The following is a 19,923-nucleotide window of genomic DNA, read 5'->3' on the forward strand; positions in this document are numbered from 1 at the left end:
AGAATCAAGCACATTCAACTCACAGCAAAGCTTACAGAGCAGCACTCTGACTGAAACACTAGAACATATCCTCTTTGCATTTAGTGCATACACTGCAGGCCCGCATCTGCATATGTGGAGATACGCCAGGACACACGCACACACACACAAATCCTTACAATCATATGCACAAACACACTGTGTACAAACGAAAAGTGAGTTCTCACAGACAGGAAATGATGTCAGTTCTTGTCTCCAAGGAGATGGAGGCAGTTGCTAAGATACTGTGACACTAGGATTTTTCTCTATTTTCTCTCCCTCCATGTCTCACGCACACACACACATACACACAGGAATGTCACCATGAATAAGTCGAAACTCTCCCTTGTATCTCTCTTATTCTGTTGCACAGATGGCAATGAGCAACAACTTTTTCAGTTACATTTCTAAAAATAACTGGGAGAAATATCACTTTGTTCACAGTCCCAGTTGGATGCTTGGAGAGTCCATTAAACAGATCACTAAAACTCTTCACCCAAATCTACAAAAAAAATTACCCACTTTCTCAGTCTTTGCTTTCAACTGTGCAATTACTCGCATGCTACCCGCTTCCAAAGTGGCGAGGCCTGTAGCTCCCAAAAAAAAAAAACCCGATAGAAGTGATGGATGTGTATCAGAACCCCCTCCAAAGCTTCCACAGTGTGAGCTGCACCTCTCTAGTGCTATCAGCATGCCACATATGTCTTGGCACTAACATGTTGCTGCCAAATCCTCATTGCCCTCCCCTTCTCCTCCCCCGTGGCTCCTAACACAGCAGAAGAAGAGTTTATTGGGGTTCGGCTTGTGTTGGAAATGCCGTGCACTCATCCTCTGGATAGTAGGATTAGCTCTCTCTGCTGTATTTCTACTCCAAGAGCCTTCCTGTACTGATGACACAAGCAATACAGCAATGAGTGTTTGTTCATTTACTGTGCACAAATGCATGTCCTTCTCCCTCCCTCCACTACATCGCTCCCACTCACACGCTCAAGGGTGCCTGCACGCACACGAGCGTACCATACACATGCATAAGGGGAATATCAGATTCAATGTGCAATGACACAGTGAGGACATAGAGTGGAGAGAGGGGGGAGGAAGGAAGGAGAGGCACAGGGTGGGTTTGGCATGGGCGGCATGGAATCATTTTAAATGGTGTGGGGGTTGGAAGGCAAAAAGATGTACAGAAAGAGTGGCAAAAAAGGCAGCCGGGGTTGGATGAGAGACTGGATATGGGCTAAGATTTTAACATGAGTGAGAGGGAATGAGGGAAGAGGGAGAAAGAGGGAAAGGAGGAATATCCTCTGCACCACTGTGTGACTGGAAATTTAATAGAGGGAGAGAGATAGAGGGAGAAAGAGAGCAAAGGAGAGAGAGAGGGGGAGATGGGTGGGAGAGAGAGAGAGAGAGAGAGAGAGAGCCAGAGGAGGGGGAGGGGAGAGGAAGAGAGAGGCAAAAGGCACAGAGACCTCATTGCTGTGCAGCTTTCAGCAAAAGCTAGTGGTCATGAACAATGCTCACTACGGCATTCAGGGAGAGGGAGGGGAAGCAGTGAGGGAGGATGAAGAGAGAGAGAAGGAGGGGGAGAGGGAGTATATATCTTGGGGGTCTTTCTGAAGCATCACTGGCCTTCTCTGTCCTTTGACCTTTAGTATGAGCTCAGACAGAGCAAAGATGTACTTATTTTTACCCTCTTTGGTTGTGAAACAACAAGGAAACAGATGGAGGGTTTCTCTTCTTCTTCTACACAAATATTTATAATTTAAACTGGGGAAAAAAATGCAGCTCACCTTGTGTGAAAGTGAGGCATTTGACACATGGACACACACATGACAAAAATCAATACTGAGAAGCCACTTAGCAAGACTGCCATCTTCTTACTGACAAGGATGTTTTAATTGGCTAATAACTTGCTGGGATTCTTTCTCACTAATTAAACCATGCAGCAAGCCACTGACCACCAACTCTTACATGCACATTTCTAGACTTTTTTTTTTCATAATAGCAAGTGATTGTGGGGGTGATGTTCTTCGTGGCTCTTCACAGGTTTAAATCCAGCACATGAGTTTGTTTAGGGAGAACAAATAAATAAATAAATAAATACTCATATGCAGAGTCAGCAGAAAACCTCATTAGTTTGCTAGATTTAATCTTAGCCGGACATTAGCAGAATGCATGTGCTAGCACTGACCATTCATTATAAACATGGACATTAATAGGACTACAAAACTCTTTAAGACTCAGTGGACTACAAATAATGTTCCTTGCTGTGATTGTTACAGGTGATGGGTGTGTTTTTTTTTAATATATATATATATATATATATATATATATATATATATATATATATATATATATATATTATTATTTGGATAAACACACATGACTCACGTCTGTGCCAGTGATCATACACTGCTGCTGAGTCATATTAAGAATTGTGACAACTCATTACTTGCCCAGAGCTTATGTTGCACCTATATGAATCAAAACCTGCGGATAAAATTTCAAAGAAACATATGAAATATATTAAATTGTGTGAGTGTGTGTGAGTGTTCAGTTTACACTGTGAAGAAGGCGCACTACATGTACACATCCTCCGTCTCCTCACTCAAAGCTGTCTTAGTAGGATTCAGACTGAAACATACGGAATGTGCGTAAAGAGCCGCTTATGCTGGACGCAAACTGCTCTGCCCAGCGGGCGCCGTCGCGTTTGCTGCCTGCGTTCCTCTCCAAGGATGATAAGGCGCATCGATGCACTCATCCACGAACCTCGTTCCTAAATGTGTTAATTATAACATCATCCTCTCCGACGACCCATAATCTGATCTTTGATTATATTTTTTCCCCCTTTTCCTCGTGCGCGCGTACGTGTGTGTGTGTGTTTGTGTGTGTGTGTATGTGGATTGTGTTCATCTTTAACCTGCCATCGCTGTAGCACCCCGCGTTGCGTTGGCGCTGCGGATCTAGCCTACAAGAACAAGAGCCAGCTCACAGCCGTGGAAACAAGCGAATCAATTTAGGCAAGAAAAAAAGAAGGAGAGACACATCAGCGAGGTTGGAAACCTGACGATCGGGAAAGCGGAGAAAACGTCGACCTTACACCGCAGCCGCCGAAACATAAAGGTATGTGTGGGTTATGTTGGATGTACAGGTAGAAGGGGGACTGTAATGGAAATGGTCGGCGTTATTTATTGCATTTGTTACCTAATCTGTGTGGATACTGCTGGGATCAGACGAAACAAAAGATTGATTTACGGATGCGAAGATGCATAACAATTTAAGTCAATAATTAATATGTGCAAAGGATACAGTCGATGTCAGTGGAATAAATCTGTGGCAGTCCTGGCATATGAATTAAAATGTCCTCATGTAAGTATGTGTGTTGATATCTAGTGTTTAGAAACAAAATATATTACAGAGACTATGGATTTTTTTTGGGTGCAGTCATGTTGTCATTACCCTGAAGAGAGAGAGAATGGATGCAAGCCATTTTGTAATGCAGCATGTGCAGAATTAGGCCTATTCAGAATTTCAATTGCGTTCCCGAGAAGGTGCGCCGTAGTGAGCGCAGCTGCATAGATGAATAAGGCCATTCTGTTCAATTGTAGGAGATTTTATGCTAGAGGCTATATGATGAGGAGAGATTGCAGATCAGAGGTTGCGACGTGCAGGAGAAAATGGTCAGTGTAATGGCTTTTTATGAGTTGATAAATGATGACATGCACTTGTCATTAGGTGAAAGTGGGGGGAAAAACAATATTTGGCATGAAGCTGTATTTTTATTTTCTCCCCCACCACTCTCTGGTGAAATGCGTCCCATCTTTCCCTGATTCCCACGTCCTGAATCAATCTAGTGTTGTCATAGTTACAGTAGATGATGTTGGCCCTGCTGCACCTGTGTCGCTTTGTGTTCATCTAGACCATCTGTAAATACATGAGGTTTAATTGGGCCTCGTGTAGGTATACAGGAAAACAGCCCACAGCCTCCTTCGTTGTTTATTGAAAACAACACACCACCATTTTTGCCTCTTCATAAACCTTAATGACTCTGTTGTGGAGAGCAGGGCATTGATACAATCAGGCGCTTACGATGATGTGATTGGTTTGTAGCAATTGGTCAGCAGCTTGCAGCTAATTTGTCTTTTCACAACTGAGCACTCTCTCAGGCCTGATCAAATAATCAATATCCACATGACTGCAATCTGCTCTTGACATCAAGGGGGAAAAAAGCTAAGATCAAGATAGAGAAATATATTTGGATGAAATTGGGTAAAAGAAAGAAAATACAATGTTTCCAACCTCGTCTCTGAGAAAGAAGTTTTTTTTTGCACAAGGATGAGGGAGAAGGCCACTGGCAACAGAGCTGGCCCTCTGATGAGTCAAGGTGTCTAATAGCTCTTCTAAAAATAAAGACCATCATGCTGTTGTTCTTGAGCTCTTATAAGAAACAGAACTGGAAGATGGGAGGTCAAGTCAACAGGCTTGCCAATCCAAGGTCTCTCCCTCAATATAATTTTATGCTATGGGGTGTTTCACATTGAGGAGTTCTGCTGTTTGTGATGATTTTTTTATGTAAGACAAAATACTGCGTCAAACTGTTTATTGTTGTCAAGTGCCTGCATAAACCTGGCACTTTACTGGCTGTATATTAAAGCTATATTTAGTAAATTAGTGTCAATGCTGGTGGGACAAAGTTCTAAACTGCATAATTACTTGATGAGAAGAAACTCATCATGTACGGTATGTACTCAAACATCTACATGTATCCACCATCTGAGTTTATCATTGTTCCCTGTGGTGGTTACAGTTAAGATGGTTGGAGATAATGGATGTGTGTACCTCTTTGTGTGTTTGTGTGTCAAATAGAGAGAGAGAGAAGGGGTGAGAGCGTCTGTGGGATGTGCAGGGCATCTGAAAAACTCTATTTTTAGCATCTTTTTTCATGATCTTCCTAATAGCTGCTTTAAAAGTTCTCAGAACTGTGTTTTTAATAAGGATTGATGTTGACCTCCTCCTCAGATCCAGCAGAGATTAAGATTTTGTTGCTCACATTTAGTGGCTATTGAAGCTTCAGCTGATATTTACTTCTACTTTTGCATTTTTTTACATTCATCTCTTGTTTCTCTGGATACAAGCAGACTTGATTTTCCATCTGCTGCACTAACAGATGTTGTGAAAGGAATAATCTTAAATCTGATGCATGTTGATTTAGATCACAAACGTGCTGTTGTTATGTTTTGAACAGCAAATGTTCATCAAGCCCAGCTAAACACAGTAACGTGGAATAGGGCACTGGACAGTAAAAACACAAGATGGTGAGTGAGCAGGTTGCCACAGCAACCGTGTTTCTAGGAGCGCATGCATCGTCGCCGCATAGGAGAGGAGATGCTAAGGACTGCCATGGATCCTCTGTTTAAAAAATAAGCCCTTCATTAAAGCCTGCAGAAGATAGAAACAATGTTTAAAATGTATTTAAGAGTTATTGTAAATAAGGTGTAGGTAATAGTCTTAGTGATATTAATGACAGGGTACAAGGATCCTCTTATTTGCTTCCAATACACATCACAGCCTCGTGACTATTAGAGTCATAGTGTAAGGCATAATGTGCTTGAGAAAACAATGACCACTTTCTCCTTCTAATCATTAATAAGGAAAACAGCCCAAGCATTTCTAAATTTAGTGAGTCTGCTGATGCCTGCGGCCATTTCTGTTTCAAGATGTGTGTGACAGCCTCTACAAGGCATCTGAAAAACACAATACATATTCATGCACATTAGCTTTTTATTTTTTTTTTTACCCCTCAATTTTTGTCTGGTTCAACAACTTTGGGGATCTTGTCTGATCGAGTGTTTGGATATAGTCCACAGCATGTGCTTTGCAGTAAAGTGTCAGGAGTCAGTAATCATTCCTTCATATCTTAATTGCTAAATTGCTGCATTCAGGCATCCTTTGTTATCTCATTTGTAATTCTGTGCTGCTGCTTCATGATGGATTTGTTTGAATCTATGCATTAACCTTAGGGTCTTCATCAGTTTCCCAACTGCATTCAACAGCCCTGCATTCCTCACCATGTGAGATTCTACCACTGTCCGTGTGACTAGAGGCATGTCAGTATCATACAGTGGATGATGAGACTGTCATCCTAATGCAGCACTTGTAACCCGGCTTGAATTTTGTGGCCATTTCAGTCCATGACCCCTATGAAGAAAATGGCAGCTGACTCACCAGTTACGCTGCAGGCCACAATTTGAGAGACACCTCTTAAGAAAGAAAGGCAGACCCATCATGCACTCAGGACATTGTAATATTTTGGGATTTAAAATCAACGCCATGAATACTTGTATGTGTGTGTTAGGCTAATATCTTAAAGCTACTGCACTGTGCACTTACTTGACCTCCTTTCTCTCTCTTCTTTTCTTTCTCTACTCCCTCCACAGAGAGAAGCGACGGCCTCCTCCGTGACAAGCAAATCCTCCCCCTAAATTTAAATTCTCTTCTAATAATTGTCATGGGAACAAATGTACACGGTTCCCAAAAATGACACGCTGAAGAAAATCAGGGGAATATGAGCATAGTGAAATAAGAATCTATGAATGATAAATAGAGTCTTTAATATAACATTACACTTTTCTCTTAATTTTTAAAGTGACTGCTTGAAGGAGAAAAACAGAAAAGAAGCATTAAATATGAACGTTAAGATAAGCACTTAAATTCCCCTGTTTGGAGGTAACTTATCAACATCATAGCAATAGGGGTGGGTCATGACACAGTTGCCATGCGTGTTGTCATGGTGACCAGCCCCTGTACCCCTTTCCCCCTCCTCTGGTTGGTCCAGCTTCTGTTGTGGTTTCACAGCCATGGACCTCAGCTGACAGAGGCAGCACCCCCCTGCCCTAACCCCTGTACCTGCTCCAATCAGGCGAGCCGTGTCATCTGTACAAGAAAGAGCCTAGATCAAATCCCAGACAGTATTTCTGAGAACACAAGATACCTCAATCTACAGGAGAATACAATTCAGGTAAATATGTTTTCACCTACAGAAAAAAATAAAACACTAATTTAGACTGTATTGATTTGCTCTTGCTACAACCAGCCTCTATGTTTTTGTTTCCACAACAGGTGATCAAGTCGGATGCATTTAAGCATTTGCGACATTTGGAAATCCTCCAGCTCTCCAAGAACCACATTCGGCAGATTGAGGTGGGAGCCTTCAATGGCCTTCCCAACCTCAATACATTGGAGCTTTTTGACAACCGTCTCACAGTGGTACCATCCCAAGCCTTCGAGTACCTTAGCAAGCTAAAAGAACTATGGCTACGAAACAACCCCATCGAGACGCTGCCGGCTTTTGCCTTTCACCGTGTTCCCTCTTTAAGGCGTCTCGATCTAGGGGAACTCAGGAAGCTGGATTTCATCTCAGAGGCTGCCTTTGAAGGTCTGGTAAACTTACGATTCTTGAATCTTGGCATGTGTGGCTTGAAGGACATCCCTAACCTCACCCCACTCGTGCGACTAGAGGAGTTGGAGCTGTCGGGGAACCAGCTGGGGATAGTCCGACCTGGATCCTTCCAGGGTCTGGTGTCGCTTCGTAAGCTGTGGCTAATGCACTCCAGAGTGTCAGTCATTGAACGAAATGCTTTTGATGACCTCAAAAACTTGGAGGAGCTCAATCTCTCCCACAATTCCCTGCATTCCCTTCCCCATGACCTCTTCACCCCTTTGCATCAGTTGGAGAGGGTACATCTCAACCACAACCCTTGGGTGTGCAACTGTGATGTTCTGTGGCTGAGCTGGTGGCTGAAAGAAACGGTTCCCAGCAACACCACGTGTTGTGCTCGCTGCCATGCGCCCCCGGGTCTAAAGGGCAAGTACATTGGGGAGCTAGACCAGAGCCACTTTACCTGCTATGCCCCAGTGATTGTTGAGCCACCCACAGACCTCAATGTCACTGAAGGCATGGCTGCTGAGCTGAAATGTCGTACTGGAACATCGATGACCTCTGTGAACTGGTTCACTCCAAATGGCACTCTGATGACCCATGGATCATACCGAGTTAGGATCTCAGTGCTTCATGATGGAACACTGAATTTTACAAATGTGACTGTGCAAGACACTGGGCAGTATACTTGCATGGTAACCAACTCTGCTGGAAACACCACTGCATCCGCCGTGCTGAATGTGTCTGCTTCAGACCCCAGCAACAGCTACAGCTATTTCACCACTGTCACTGTGGAAACAGTGGAGACAGTAAGAGGAGAAGAGGAAAATTCTGCAAGACAGTATATTAATGAGACTTTCATAGATTTCCCTAATCCTACTGTTCATAGAGGATTGGATGGCAGACCCGGCATCACTATATCACCTTCTCCTTCTTCCCTTTCGTCACTGTCCCCAAGAGCCAACAGAGGCACTGAAAATGCAGTTACTGTGTCGATAATGGATGTAACTAACATTCCCGGCCTGGATGATGTAATGAAAACAACTAAGATCATCATTGGTTGCTTTGTGGCCATTACCTTTATGGCAGCTGTAATGTTAGTGGTCTTCTACAAACTCCGGAAGCAGCACCAACTACACAAGCACCATGGCCCAGCCAGAGCCATTGAAATCGTCAACGTGGAAGATGAGATTGGAGCCGGAGCTGGGGCCGGAAGCGGCATCTCAGGAGGTTCGACGATGAATTCTGGCACTGGGGGAGAAGGAACACTGAGGATACATCATCCGGAGATAGTCAACCTTCCCAATATTGGCCGCACAGATACTCTCAACCATTACTACAAAACGCATCATTTCAACAACAACGTGATGGGTCTTAGCATTGGCCCTGACGGGATGGGACCAGGTGGGATCCTCAACAACAAGAACCAGCAGGACATCCCCATCTCCTGTACCTCAGTCCCAATCTCTACAACTAATTTGCTCACCACATCAGGCAATGGCACCAACATCAACCCCAGCTCTATGTCCCCACCACTGCCAATGTCCCTCCCAATGCCTACCATGGGCTTACATGGTTCGATCAAGGGTTTCATGAGCCAGAACCAGAATCCCCAAATGGAGCCTCTTCTCTTCAAGGGGAGCTCAAAGGAGAATGTCCAAGAGACACAGATTTAAAAACAAAAGTGAGAGTATAGAGAGAAAGAGAGAGAGAGAGAGTGAGAACCGAAGACAGAGAGGGGATTGATGTTGGGTCTACATGTGGAATGATTAGACACTGGAGTGCATTGACATTACACCAGGAGAGAGGATAGACTGACACGGCAATACACCAACACATAGACTTATCTGTGACAGTGTACTGAGCCAAGGATTACCACAATGGCCCACTTGTGTTTGTAGTAACGATCATGGCCATGGAGATCAAGGAGTGGACATTGCTACAATGTAAATCTGTGCCAAAGCAAATGTTTTTTGCAGTTTCTACAAGCTGTGTTCTCATAGGAAAAAAAAACTTAGCCTTTCAGAGTAATCGGTCCCCAAATCGTTGTTGGCCAGCAGAGTTGAAAGACACGCAGAGCACTTACCACACTGAAGATCAGAGATATTGCAGAGTAAAATCCAAGAGACATTTTTTTTTCTTCCACAAAACAGAAAACAAAATAAAAAAAGAAAAAAAACGAGCCTCTCTCAAGTGACTCAATAGACTCCCACAAGGTGAAAATTATGTAGGCATAAATAGATGGACAAAAAGGTACAGTGCAGTACAAACTACTGTGAAAAATCCTCAAATTATATAAATATATTTTCATCTAAATATGTATCATTGCAGACTCCGATGCAGACATATTTTGGGGTGGATGTATAAGCTGGTGTAGTTTGTTTCTTTGTGAATAATCAGGGGCGGTGATAGTGGAGGTTTGTTCTGATATGTTTTAAGTTTGGCTACTTCTCAGAAACATAAGGGCTCAATTGCAACACTCATTGTGAATCTTTGAATTGGCTTTGTGACATGAAGTCCATTTAGGTTGTAGAACAGTAAATGCAGATCTCTGTTTGACAAACTTTTGTCTGTTGTTTCAGTAATAATCATTACAAACTTTTGTGTTCTGAGAGTGTATTATGTATTTTGTAAAAGCCAGCTACTTGGTATTTGAATTGACAATTCTGATACTTATAAATGCCAGCATCAAATAATGGTAAAAAAAAAACAGTGTTTCACAAAAGGTAATCCAATGCAAAGGCCTGTATGGGTAAAATAAAGTGTTGACAATGTGTTATTTGAATCAGATCAGTAGCCAGATATTTGCTTTTAGACAGGAATTTGATATGACCTCCTTGCTCATGGTTGCCATAATCATGCCATAAAATGCTGTCATAAGGATGATCTATCTGCAGCAGCATTCAAGAAGGGATTAAACATCCATCTTTGGATGACTGGAATGAATGGAAATGTACAGTATAATAATAATAATAATGTCTGGTTGTATGACAATTGTAAGATCCACATTTTTACAGTGTAACTTTCATATGTTAAAAATGCCATTTACGCTTCTTGCGTTTCAACTATGTATTTCTTTATTTTTGTTAGTTTGATATAATGTGTACAGTTGTCTAGCCATGTATCATTACGTGTGAAATAAATCAATCATATATTGGGTTGTGGTGGGTCAATATGGCAACCACATGAGGAAACAAACAAACAAACAAAAGTGAGACGTTATGCAGTCCTCTGTGCTAAACCCAGATTGAATGTATGGTTTGTGGTTCAGCCATTAGTCATCCTGGTAATGACGGGTGCCGCCTGCTCTGTTTACATGTTCAGGCAGGCTTTTAGTCACTCTCCTATAGATAGGCTACACGGCTGGTTTTGGAAAATGAGTGTTTTTTTACGATTTCATTTTTAATGAAGGTGCTTTTGTCTGAAATTGGTCAGCTATGGTGATTTTTTTTTAACAGAGCTGTGGAGTCACCATAGAGAAAAATATGTGTATCAAGGCTATATTTTTCTATATTGAAGACTCAAAACGCTTCTGCTGGTGCATAAGATACAATTCGTTTCCATATTATGTGACAAGTGTACTTTAAAAAAACACACACTCAGCACAGACCATGAAGTGCACTACATGCACTTCTTCAATAAATGTTAGAAATATTCACAAACTTCCTTCATCAGTAACCATCTACGATGTCTTGTGAAGCAACTTTGACTCTGTTTTGGATCAGTTCCAGTAAATATAGGAGGAACACCTGTTACACAAAGCAGCCCCACCCTTAATTCTGCACAAATTAACCTTTATACATACAAGTTACAGAAAATTCATACTTGTGCTAACTCCAGTTTCTTATCTAAGTCCCTGATGTTGCATTTTAACGACAATATTAAACTAATCTTCACCTGAACGAGACATTTTCTAAACAAATAATATCAGTGTCAGGGCAGCTGGCTGTAAGACAAGTGAGCACAGCCCATCTATACACAGAGCAGCAACACAAACACACACTATACTGCAAACATTCAATGGTTTCACATAGACACACATAATTATCAGAACATGGGAATGAATTGTATCTCACTAGCAAAAAAGTCCTCAATACACATTTTTGATTTGTTCTTTTTTTTTCCTCGTCTTTGTATTTTTAAATTCTTGACTGCATTTATCAAACAGGAGCGGAAAATGTTTGTTGCAATTGAGCACAAACTGGACATGTGACCAGTTATCCCAGAAATAGTCCAGAATCATATTTGACTGTAATTCAGCATTGTGTATGATTTTTTTTTGCGGGATTGTTTTTTGGCACTCTGCCACACGTGTACCCACAAATGTGATTCAAAGCCAAACCTAAGAGGTGTTCAGTGTGCATGGAACGGGTTCGTTAACAGTCGTAAGGCCATTTGCACTGGAAGGAAGAATAGAAGTAAATAACAGTGATGATAAAATGAGAGACGTTATTAAAATCCATATCATAAATTTACTTTTTATAGAGGTATGGAAGGAACATCTTCTGTGTTTATCCTGTGTAATCCTAAAGGTCTGTATGTCTGGTTAGCGCATCAGGTCACTCAGGTCGTCTACATAGCAGCCATATTTTTTTTCTGGACTTTTCTGTGCTTGGCCATGAATGTAATACAAAACCATAGTACATGTAAATGTGCGACCTGACCATCAGCAGATCTGGTGGGCAGGGTTCAGCTGTAGCCCCACAGAGACACAAATAGAATATAAATGAAGGCTAAAGACACAACATATGGCTGCTCCCTTGATGTGCTACATTTGGTGGTTCTGTCGTCAGATTTCAAAGAGCATACTAGATACCTCCTTGTGCTGTGTGTGTGTGTGTGTGTGTGCGTTTGTGTGTGTGTGGGTACATTTCTGCATGTTAACCACAGAACAAATCTTTCCTTCGTGAACATCACTGTAGCACTGTTTCATTAGGATGGTGACTCACCTAATCAGCACAGAAATGTTCCTTTCATACTTCTGAACATCTGTAAAAACAGGCCATGCACAGTTATCATCATTATTATTATTATAAACATTTAGAGGAAATGCAGAAGGTCTTTATTGCATCTCGGTTTAGTGGTTGTCATTGTACATATGATACCTGATGCTATTGAAGGGAAGCTGACTCTAGGAATGTTTAAACAGCTTTTGTAGACTGGAATATGTACATAATGTGCAACATTGTGCTACAGGTGGAGTTCTGCTCCACCACCACCCCATCGCTTACATGTAGATGCTTCAGTCCAGATGACATTTCTTGGTTTGTTGGAAGCAAACCTCCTTAATGAAATGGATTATGGTATCTGAGACACCAAATTGTAAGACAAGAAAATGGACTGACCTTTTGGTCCTTTAAAGGTAAGCTGATCTGTTTGATAAAACATAAAAAACAAGCTGGTCTCCTCTGGAAGATTTTTAAAAGGACAGAGAACAAGCACTAGAAACAGTTCAGAAAGTACATACTTTACTTTTTTATTTCCTGTTGTTGGTTGTATCTTAGTCTGTGGTATTCTCAGTTTTGGTCATCAAATGTTTTTTTGTTTTGTTTTTTTTTGCCCCCACATGTTCATCCAGGTACACATGTGGCAGAAGAGTATGTTTCTTCAGCTATTGCAAAATCAAAACGTGCTGTAGTCGCACTTCAATGACTGTCATGCAGTGACTGAGAGGTATATAATTTCACTGTTTGCTTCTTGTGTGACTTCAATTTTCCGCTCGCTTGTACGGCTGTTAGAAACATATACCACCTTCATTCTTTGTTGAGATTTCATCCTGCAGAGAACTACAACTAACTAAATAAGACATGAGTTCCAACTGACGATGTTTCAAATAAGTTATTGTGTGGAATTTTATAATACAAAATGAAAAAGACTTCCAACAATAATTGTGTTTACACTGTATTTGTTTTCTTTTTTCTTTTAAAATAAGAGCGGAGACCGGACACCAGCCCAGCCCCCTTCAAGTTGAAAAGGGGCCTTAGATGGTGCAAGAAAGAATAGTTTTATCATTTCCTTTTCACTCTTATTTCAAATATTTTACAGGACATATATCTCATATATATGAAAATCAAAAATACGTTACTTTTAAAAAATATGTTATATTTCTGAAGGTGATCTCATAACTTTCTTGGAAAATAAATAAAGCACCTCTCTGATTTGTTAGCCCTTGCAGATTGAAATTGTCAAAACAAATTAGTTCACTAATTGATAAAGAGGTGTTGCTGCAGAGGTACAGTCACATTATTCTAACAAATTCTACTTCTAATACATTCTGCAATCACCACAGCGAGGCACTCTGCCTTAATAAATCAAATGGTGCGCCATGTTACATTAGCTTAATTGTACATTAACCTGTGCTGCCATTTTGTTATTTTTTTTGTATTATTGAATGTTATGAATTTGCAAATGTAACAGACATGTAAAAATCAAACAAGTTCATCTTAGGTGAACTTCCTGCAAGTGTGTAAAAGGTAAAAGGGTAAAAAGGGTTATATTGGTGATGGAGTGACTAAGCTGTGCAGGGCTTCTCAATGTGCATCATTGTCATTACTTCTTTTCTCAACAGGGAATAGACCCTGGTTGCTTCACAGTGTTGTATTTTGCTCCCGACTTAATCTGACTCTGTATTTTAAAACAACTTGAAGGGATTCAGAGGAAGGATTGCATCAGCCACAACCGTGAACCTGACTGGGTTTAGATAAAATGTTTGGGCCTCCCAGCAGGGGAGACCGGTGTTTCACATATCTTTGGTGTATCTATGTAAAGACATTTTCTTGAATGTAATTGTCCTTGGTTTGTACTCTGCTCTCCGGAGAGCTTTAATCCCCATGAGACGTCTTCGGAATTGAGGCTTGAATTCATTGTACGGATACCTAACGCTGAAAAGATGCCTACATTGTTCTGTAAACTCAAGTAAAAAGGGAAGGACTGTTCTGTAACACCTAGAGGTGACACATTTTGAAGCATATTTTTAACATCTATGTTTTGCAGCTTTTTGTCGTTGATGGCAAGGCGACATATGGTGAATGCACAAGACTCAAAACTTGAATTTGTCCCCTTGAAAAAGGGTGATGTTCATGTTGAAGAAGTGGTGGTGGGGGTGTGAGAATGAGCCAAGAGTGTGTATGCAGCAGAAAAAGAATACATTAATATGCACTAAAGATGAAAGAGAAATGCTCAAATGCAAATACATTTTGAGCATTCTGTGATCTTGGCATGAACATAATGTAATGCAGCAGGGTAATTTTAAATTAGGAAAAAAAAGGTGGAATATAAAAATACCGGATTCATCCCTTGCAGCAAGAAACAACCATAATCCAAAGGAGGTATATATATATATATATATATATATATATTTAAACATAAATCCCCACATGTAATTTCAGACTGTGCTCTGTGTTAGAAAGTATAGAGGGGAGCCTTTTTTCTGTTTGTCCCTGTGCAGCGACATCTCCCTTTACACGGCTGTGCTGCAGTCATTTTCTAGAAATCCACTGTGGCTGGACTATTCTCTCCTCCTCCTCTCCTCTTCTTCCCTTATGCTGTCTTTTCCCTTCAAATTCAATAACCTCCCAGCTGTGTGTTTCTCCAGGGATTCCCCCATGCAGCTCCCCCTGGCCCACAGACAGACTGCAGAGTCTGTGGGGAACCTGACACAACATAAACTCCACGGTGAAGCAGAGGTGTCAGAGTCTGTGGGCTGAACGGATCGGGGGGGAACCATGGAAATGTGAAATGCCTTTTTATTTCTTCACACTTAAGTGGTTGCAGGGGAAAACACATGCGTTTAACACGATAGTGGTGTGTTATAGCTGTGTGGGCTGCAGTTACAGCTGAAAATGATCATCCCGTGGCCTATTTAGGCCTTATTGATATGAAGATGGGCTACACACAGAACCACTTGCGGGCTTAGCTTAGGATGAGAATCCATGGGAAGTGTGAGAAAAATACGACAGTGACCCAGTTGGGCTTAATTTGTGTAAGATGGATAAAAGAAAAGCAGTGGGTCTTTGATTTCAAGTCTGCTCTTTGTTTAACGATTTATTTTTTGACTGTTATTACATGAAACTATGTTAGTGAATTATAAGCACTGATGTTCTCAGAGGGCTTTCTTATACTGTACTGAACACACTTTGCTTTTGTTTCAGTCTATATTTAGATTCTCTCTCTTCCCACAGTATCATTAAGACCCTCGCAGAAGATATTTTTTTTGCTTGGTAATACAATTTATTTTATTTTTATTTTTTTCCATCCAAAGAACTCAATTAATAATCCAGGGAGAGGAGACAAACAAACACACCATAGGGAAGCTATTTTAGTAGCTATCTAGTGTACTTTGCAAGCACTCGGGAGCCCTTCTAACCCCAGACAGTTCTTTACCTCTTCTGGGGATAAAACACTCAACCTAACCAACAAAACATGTCACCCGGAAAAAAAAAAAGCTACACTGGTTTTTTTCTTGCCACAAAGCATTGCTGGTTTATTTATGTGTCATGTATCTACAGGATGACATAATTTGCTGCAAATATCGGTTCAAATGTAAATCTGAAAATCCATACACCGTTATACTGCAACAACAAAGTCAAAAGTTTGTCCACAAACGTCTCACCGGAGACGGATTCTATGTAATTACTTTCCTATTAATATTTTGTTTCCAGCACGCACTATGAGCAGACACTTCCCATGTATTTACTGGAGGAAGGTATGTAGCAAATTGTTCCCCAGAGCATACACTCCCACACACAAACACACTTTTCTGGCGCTGGGCTGATGTTGTTATTAGATTATTACACATACTTGAGTATTGATTTACCATAACTGCAAATAGAGGCAATGTTTTTACTTTGCCTGGTTAATGTTGTGGCACTTTTTGCTTTTAATGGCACCATGAATTATGTAGAGACCTACTTACTTTGTTGAAGGGACTAGTCGTTAAAGGGAAATTATACAGAAGCTAGCACCTGGGTAGCTTAGCATAGCACAAGGACTTAAAACAGTAGGAAAGAAGGTTGAAACTTGGTGCGTTCTGTAGCTTTCATACATGTATTATGCGTACACATGGCATGCCACTACATTTTGCATGTTGTGTAATCAAGGGTTTTTGTGCGTCAGTGTTTATTTTAAAACAGACACAACAAACTCATACTTCTATTTTTCCACATCCCCTTCCTCCAACCTTGCTTATTCTCCTTTTGTCGTAAAGAAGGACATTTCTGTCCCATGGGGGAAAACAATATTGACATCGAGAGATGAGTTATTGACCAAGAGGACAGCAAGACAGTTGACATGCAGCAGACATCTGCAGGAAGGCTGCTAAACAGTTTAAGCATTCATACATGTCTGTAGAATATATGACAGAATATTCTAAGATGATGTGAATCTGCAGAGTTTTGTGCAACATGGCAAGCAGTGTTTGGAGGAAGAAGGGGAGGATGTGGGCTCTCCTCTCTGGGCCACATGAGCTTTGTTGTTCGCTTCACATCTTTACATATTGGGAAATTGATGCAACAGGGCTTTGTTCTAATGGCTTACGATATATATGAAGCGATAATGAGATTGCGTTGTGTCCTGATTGAAGGGGATGATGACATCGATATGAAATAGCTCTGGTCTTCCCATGGCTTCAGTGAGTATTCCACACAGATAGATTCTTATCTACTGGGTCATTTGACCTGCATTGGTTTACACTGATTGAATCATTGGATTAAAAAGCCGTTCAGCATAGGTTGGAATCTGGTGTTTCTTTTGCAAGAAATTGAGCTTTTGCAGCGTTTGTCAGAGGCTGGAGCATAGAAACTAGACACTTGTGTATCATGTTGTAGAAGACATCAATGAACATAGCAACATACTGAGCAAATAGATTCCCACTGGCAATTATGCAAATGTGGACGCGACATGTGAGTCTGCACCCAGCATGATGTGACGAGATGGGAATTCACCAACACTTGGCTCCTCTGCTGTTGCTGCTACCATTAGCATTAGCATTTTTCACACATCCCCTCATCTTAGGATGCTTACAGACCCCTCCCCCCTCTGCCTCTCTTCCTCCACCACCATGTCTCCATCCTCCTCCCCTCCTCCTCCTCCTCCCTGCCTGCCTGCATCCTCTCTTTCCTGTTCTCGCTGCAGTGTTGCTATAGCAACGGAGAAATGTGGGAATACCTCCGTCCTTCAGCGTGCGGGAGAGAGATAGAGGCAAAGAGGAAGAGGGAGAGACGGAGAGTTAAGGGGTAGACAGAAGAGACAAGACGAGAGGAGGGAGTGCAGAAAAGACTGTTAATTAAAAGAGAGAACGAGTGGCTGTGAGTCACTGAATGGACACCATTGCCTGTCACTTAGCCCCTGACTCCCACTGTTTGTCCCCTTCCTCTGCTCACTAAAAAGCCACCCTCCCATTGATATGCAGTCTCTGTGATGAAGAAGATGCTACTGTTATCAGGCTGGAGGGGGTGGGTGCCAGTGTGGGTGGGGGTGGGTTCAACCGAGCTGGCACAGTGTCGCACAGCCATGGCGTAGCTTCCCTGCTGAGCCTTACGCACGCCATTTGTTTGACGATCCATGTGTTCTGGATGTCTCCATTTGTAGTGAGGCTGCAGTTTCCATGACAACGCCCAGACTAAAATAGCACCCCGCTTACCTCTCTCTCTCCCTCTCTCTCCCTTCCTCCCTCCCATACACATAACTGTTCAGTCCTGATCCTGGCCCTTGTTCTATCAGGATGAGATGTCCCATATTGCTCATCTCCATTCATCATATGGATTGAAGCACATGTAAGCCGCACCACCACTACCATCATCCACTTCACACACACATGCTCGCATACATGCTCATCACATCTCCTCCCACCTCTTATCTCCCATTTTCAGTCTCTCGGTCGCCCTGCAACAGATTCTGTCAACATGCATCAACCCTGTGTTGCCATGACGACGGTCTTGAAAATCACTGCAATTATTTCAACAAAGACAAAAAAAAGAAAAAAACACTATGGCCACTTGGGAGAAAAGGAGGGAGTGTGTGTGTTGTGTGTCTATGTGCATGAATGACAAAAAGAGCACAGAGATGTGCAGTTGTGGGTGCATGCATGTTTTGTGACCCTGCAATGAACTGGCGTGTATAGACTGCAGCATGATGTGCCTGTGTGTGTGTGTTGGCCCCATATGGTGTAACTCCTTTCCTTTTCTCCTCTCAGACCTGTAGGTTTATGCTGCTTTGTAGATGAGTGCAGGTGGACTCACTGTTCCATTTGTACAGGTGTGTGTGTACCAGCTACTGTACCACGTGTGTGTGTTGTATGTGTTCCCCAGTGATTGGACTACAGTGCTAGATAAAAAGAGAACACATAGTGTACATGCATAGTGTGTTTTAAATTATGTTTACATGCATGATTCAAAAAACAGACGTTAGGAGGGATAAGGAGTTGTCAGCCTTCCTAGAGAGAGTCATTTATTTAACATTACATTCAACATGCCTGCCAATGTTAAAACACTTTGTCCAGCAGTCATGGAGGACATGGAACCCATCTTTGTAGATGGCATCATGGACCACAGCAGCATGACAACAAAAATGGCAAACACTGAGCTTCTTCTTCATCTTGGGAAAGAGTAAGTATTCAGAGGATTCTAAATCAGGTGAAGAGGGCATCCACAGCAGCCATCACTGCCATGGTTTTGTGGACTTAAAGCATAAACCATTGATCGACACAATTGTCTTCAATGTTTTCAGAAACCCTTTTAGGTACCATCTCAAAAATGGCAGATTGTCTCCTGATATGTGCTGAATCTGCTTCTCATCAGAACCCAGTGAGATGACACCTTTGTCATTCAGTGTTATGGTTATCTTCATGAACAATGTGTTGTTGTGTTATTAATCAGTCTGACAAGATCATGTCATAGCGGTGTGTTGAGCCATTCATCTAGTGCAGGGTTCATCTTCCAGTCTGTCTCTGAAGCGTTCATTTATCAGTTATCAATCATACCTCATGTATACATCTTTCAACTGTAAACACGGCTTGGGTGTCAGGCTTCTGTACATACAGGTACTTTTAGTGTTAATACTTTGTAACAGTGAAGTCATCTGTTTCAGCTCAAAAGCTGCAAGATGTGTCTGTGCGCTTTTATTATCTCGTTATCGGTGAGACTTAATTTAGTATATAAAACATTCATGTTACTCTGACAGGCCACCTTAGTAAGTACTGTAAATGACTTGGTACAATAGATCCTATCTCGCACTTATCAAAAATGATGTCAACGCTGTATAGCTCTAAATCTTCACACTCGCTAATCCCATTGTATCCCATAAAGCTGCTTTGATACTAACAGATACTTACATGTGTGCCAAGTAAGGGAAAAACACTCCAGGCCCTGTAATTTTAGGGCTTACCCATGGTGGATGACATAGCAAGTGATAATGAGTATTTGTGGCTAAGTGTGTACGCATGTGTTTACGTACATAGGATCACAATTAGAGAA

The 19,923-nt window shown here is 41.6% G+C and overlaps 1 protein-coding gene across 2 annotated transcripts; it reads left to right on the top strand.

The window, feature by feature from the left end:
• The first annotated feature begins 6,678 nt into the window (after positions 1 to 6,678).
• lrrc4bb (leucine rich repeat containing 4Bb) lies at positions 6,679 to 9,847 on the top strand. 2 transcript variants are annotated; one of them, XM_028431224.1, is made up of 3 exons: positions 6,679 to 7,033; positions 7,135 to 8,294; positions 8,358 to 9,847. In XM_028431224.1, exons 1-3 carry the CDS (start codon positions 6,791 to 6,793, stop codon positions 9,127 to 9,129), a joined length of 2,175 nt encoding a protein of 724 aa, XP_028287025.1. In that variant the 5' UTR covers positions 6,679 to 6,790; the 3' UTR covers positions 9,130 to 9,847. The 2 variants fall into 2 exon arrangements, with proteins under 2 accessions (XP_028287025.1, XP_028287024.1); XM_028431223.1 differs by having other exon boundaries at positions 7,135 to 9,847.
• Positions 9,848 to 19,923: the final 10,076 nt, after the last annotated feature.

The sequence above is a fragment of the Parambassis ranga genome, chromosome 19 (assembly GCF_900634625.1).
Source record: "Parambassis ranga chromosome 19, fParRan2.1, whole genome shotgun sequence".
NCBI classification, from domain to species: domain Eukaryota; kingdom Metazoa; phylum Chordata; class Actinopteri; family Ambassidae; genus Parambassis; species Parambassis ranga.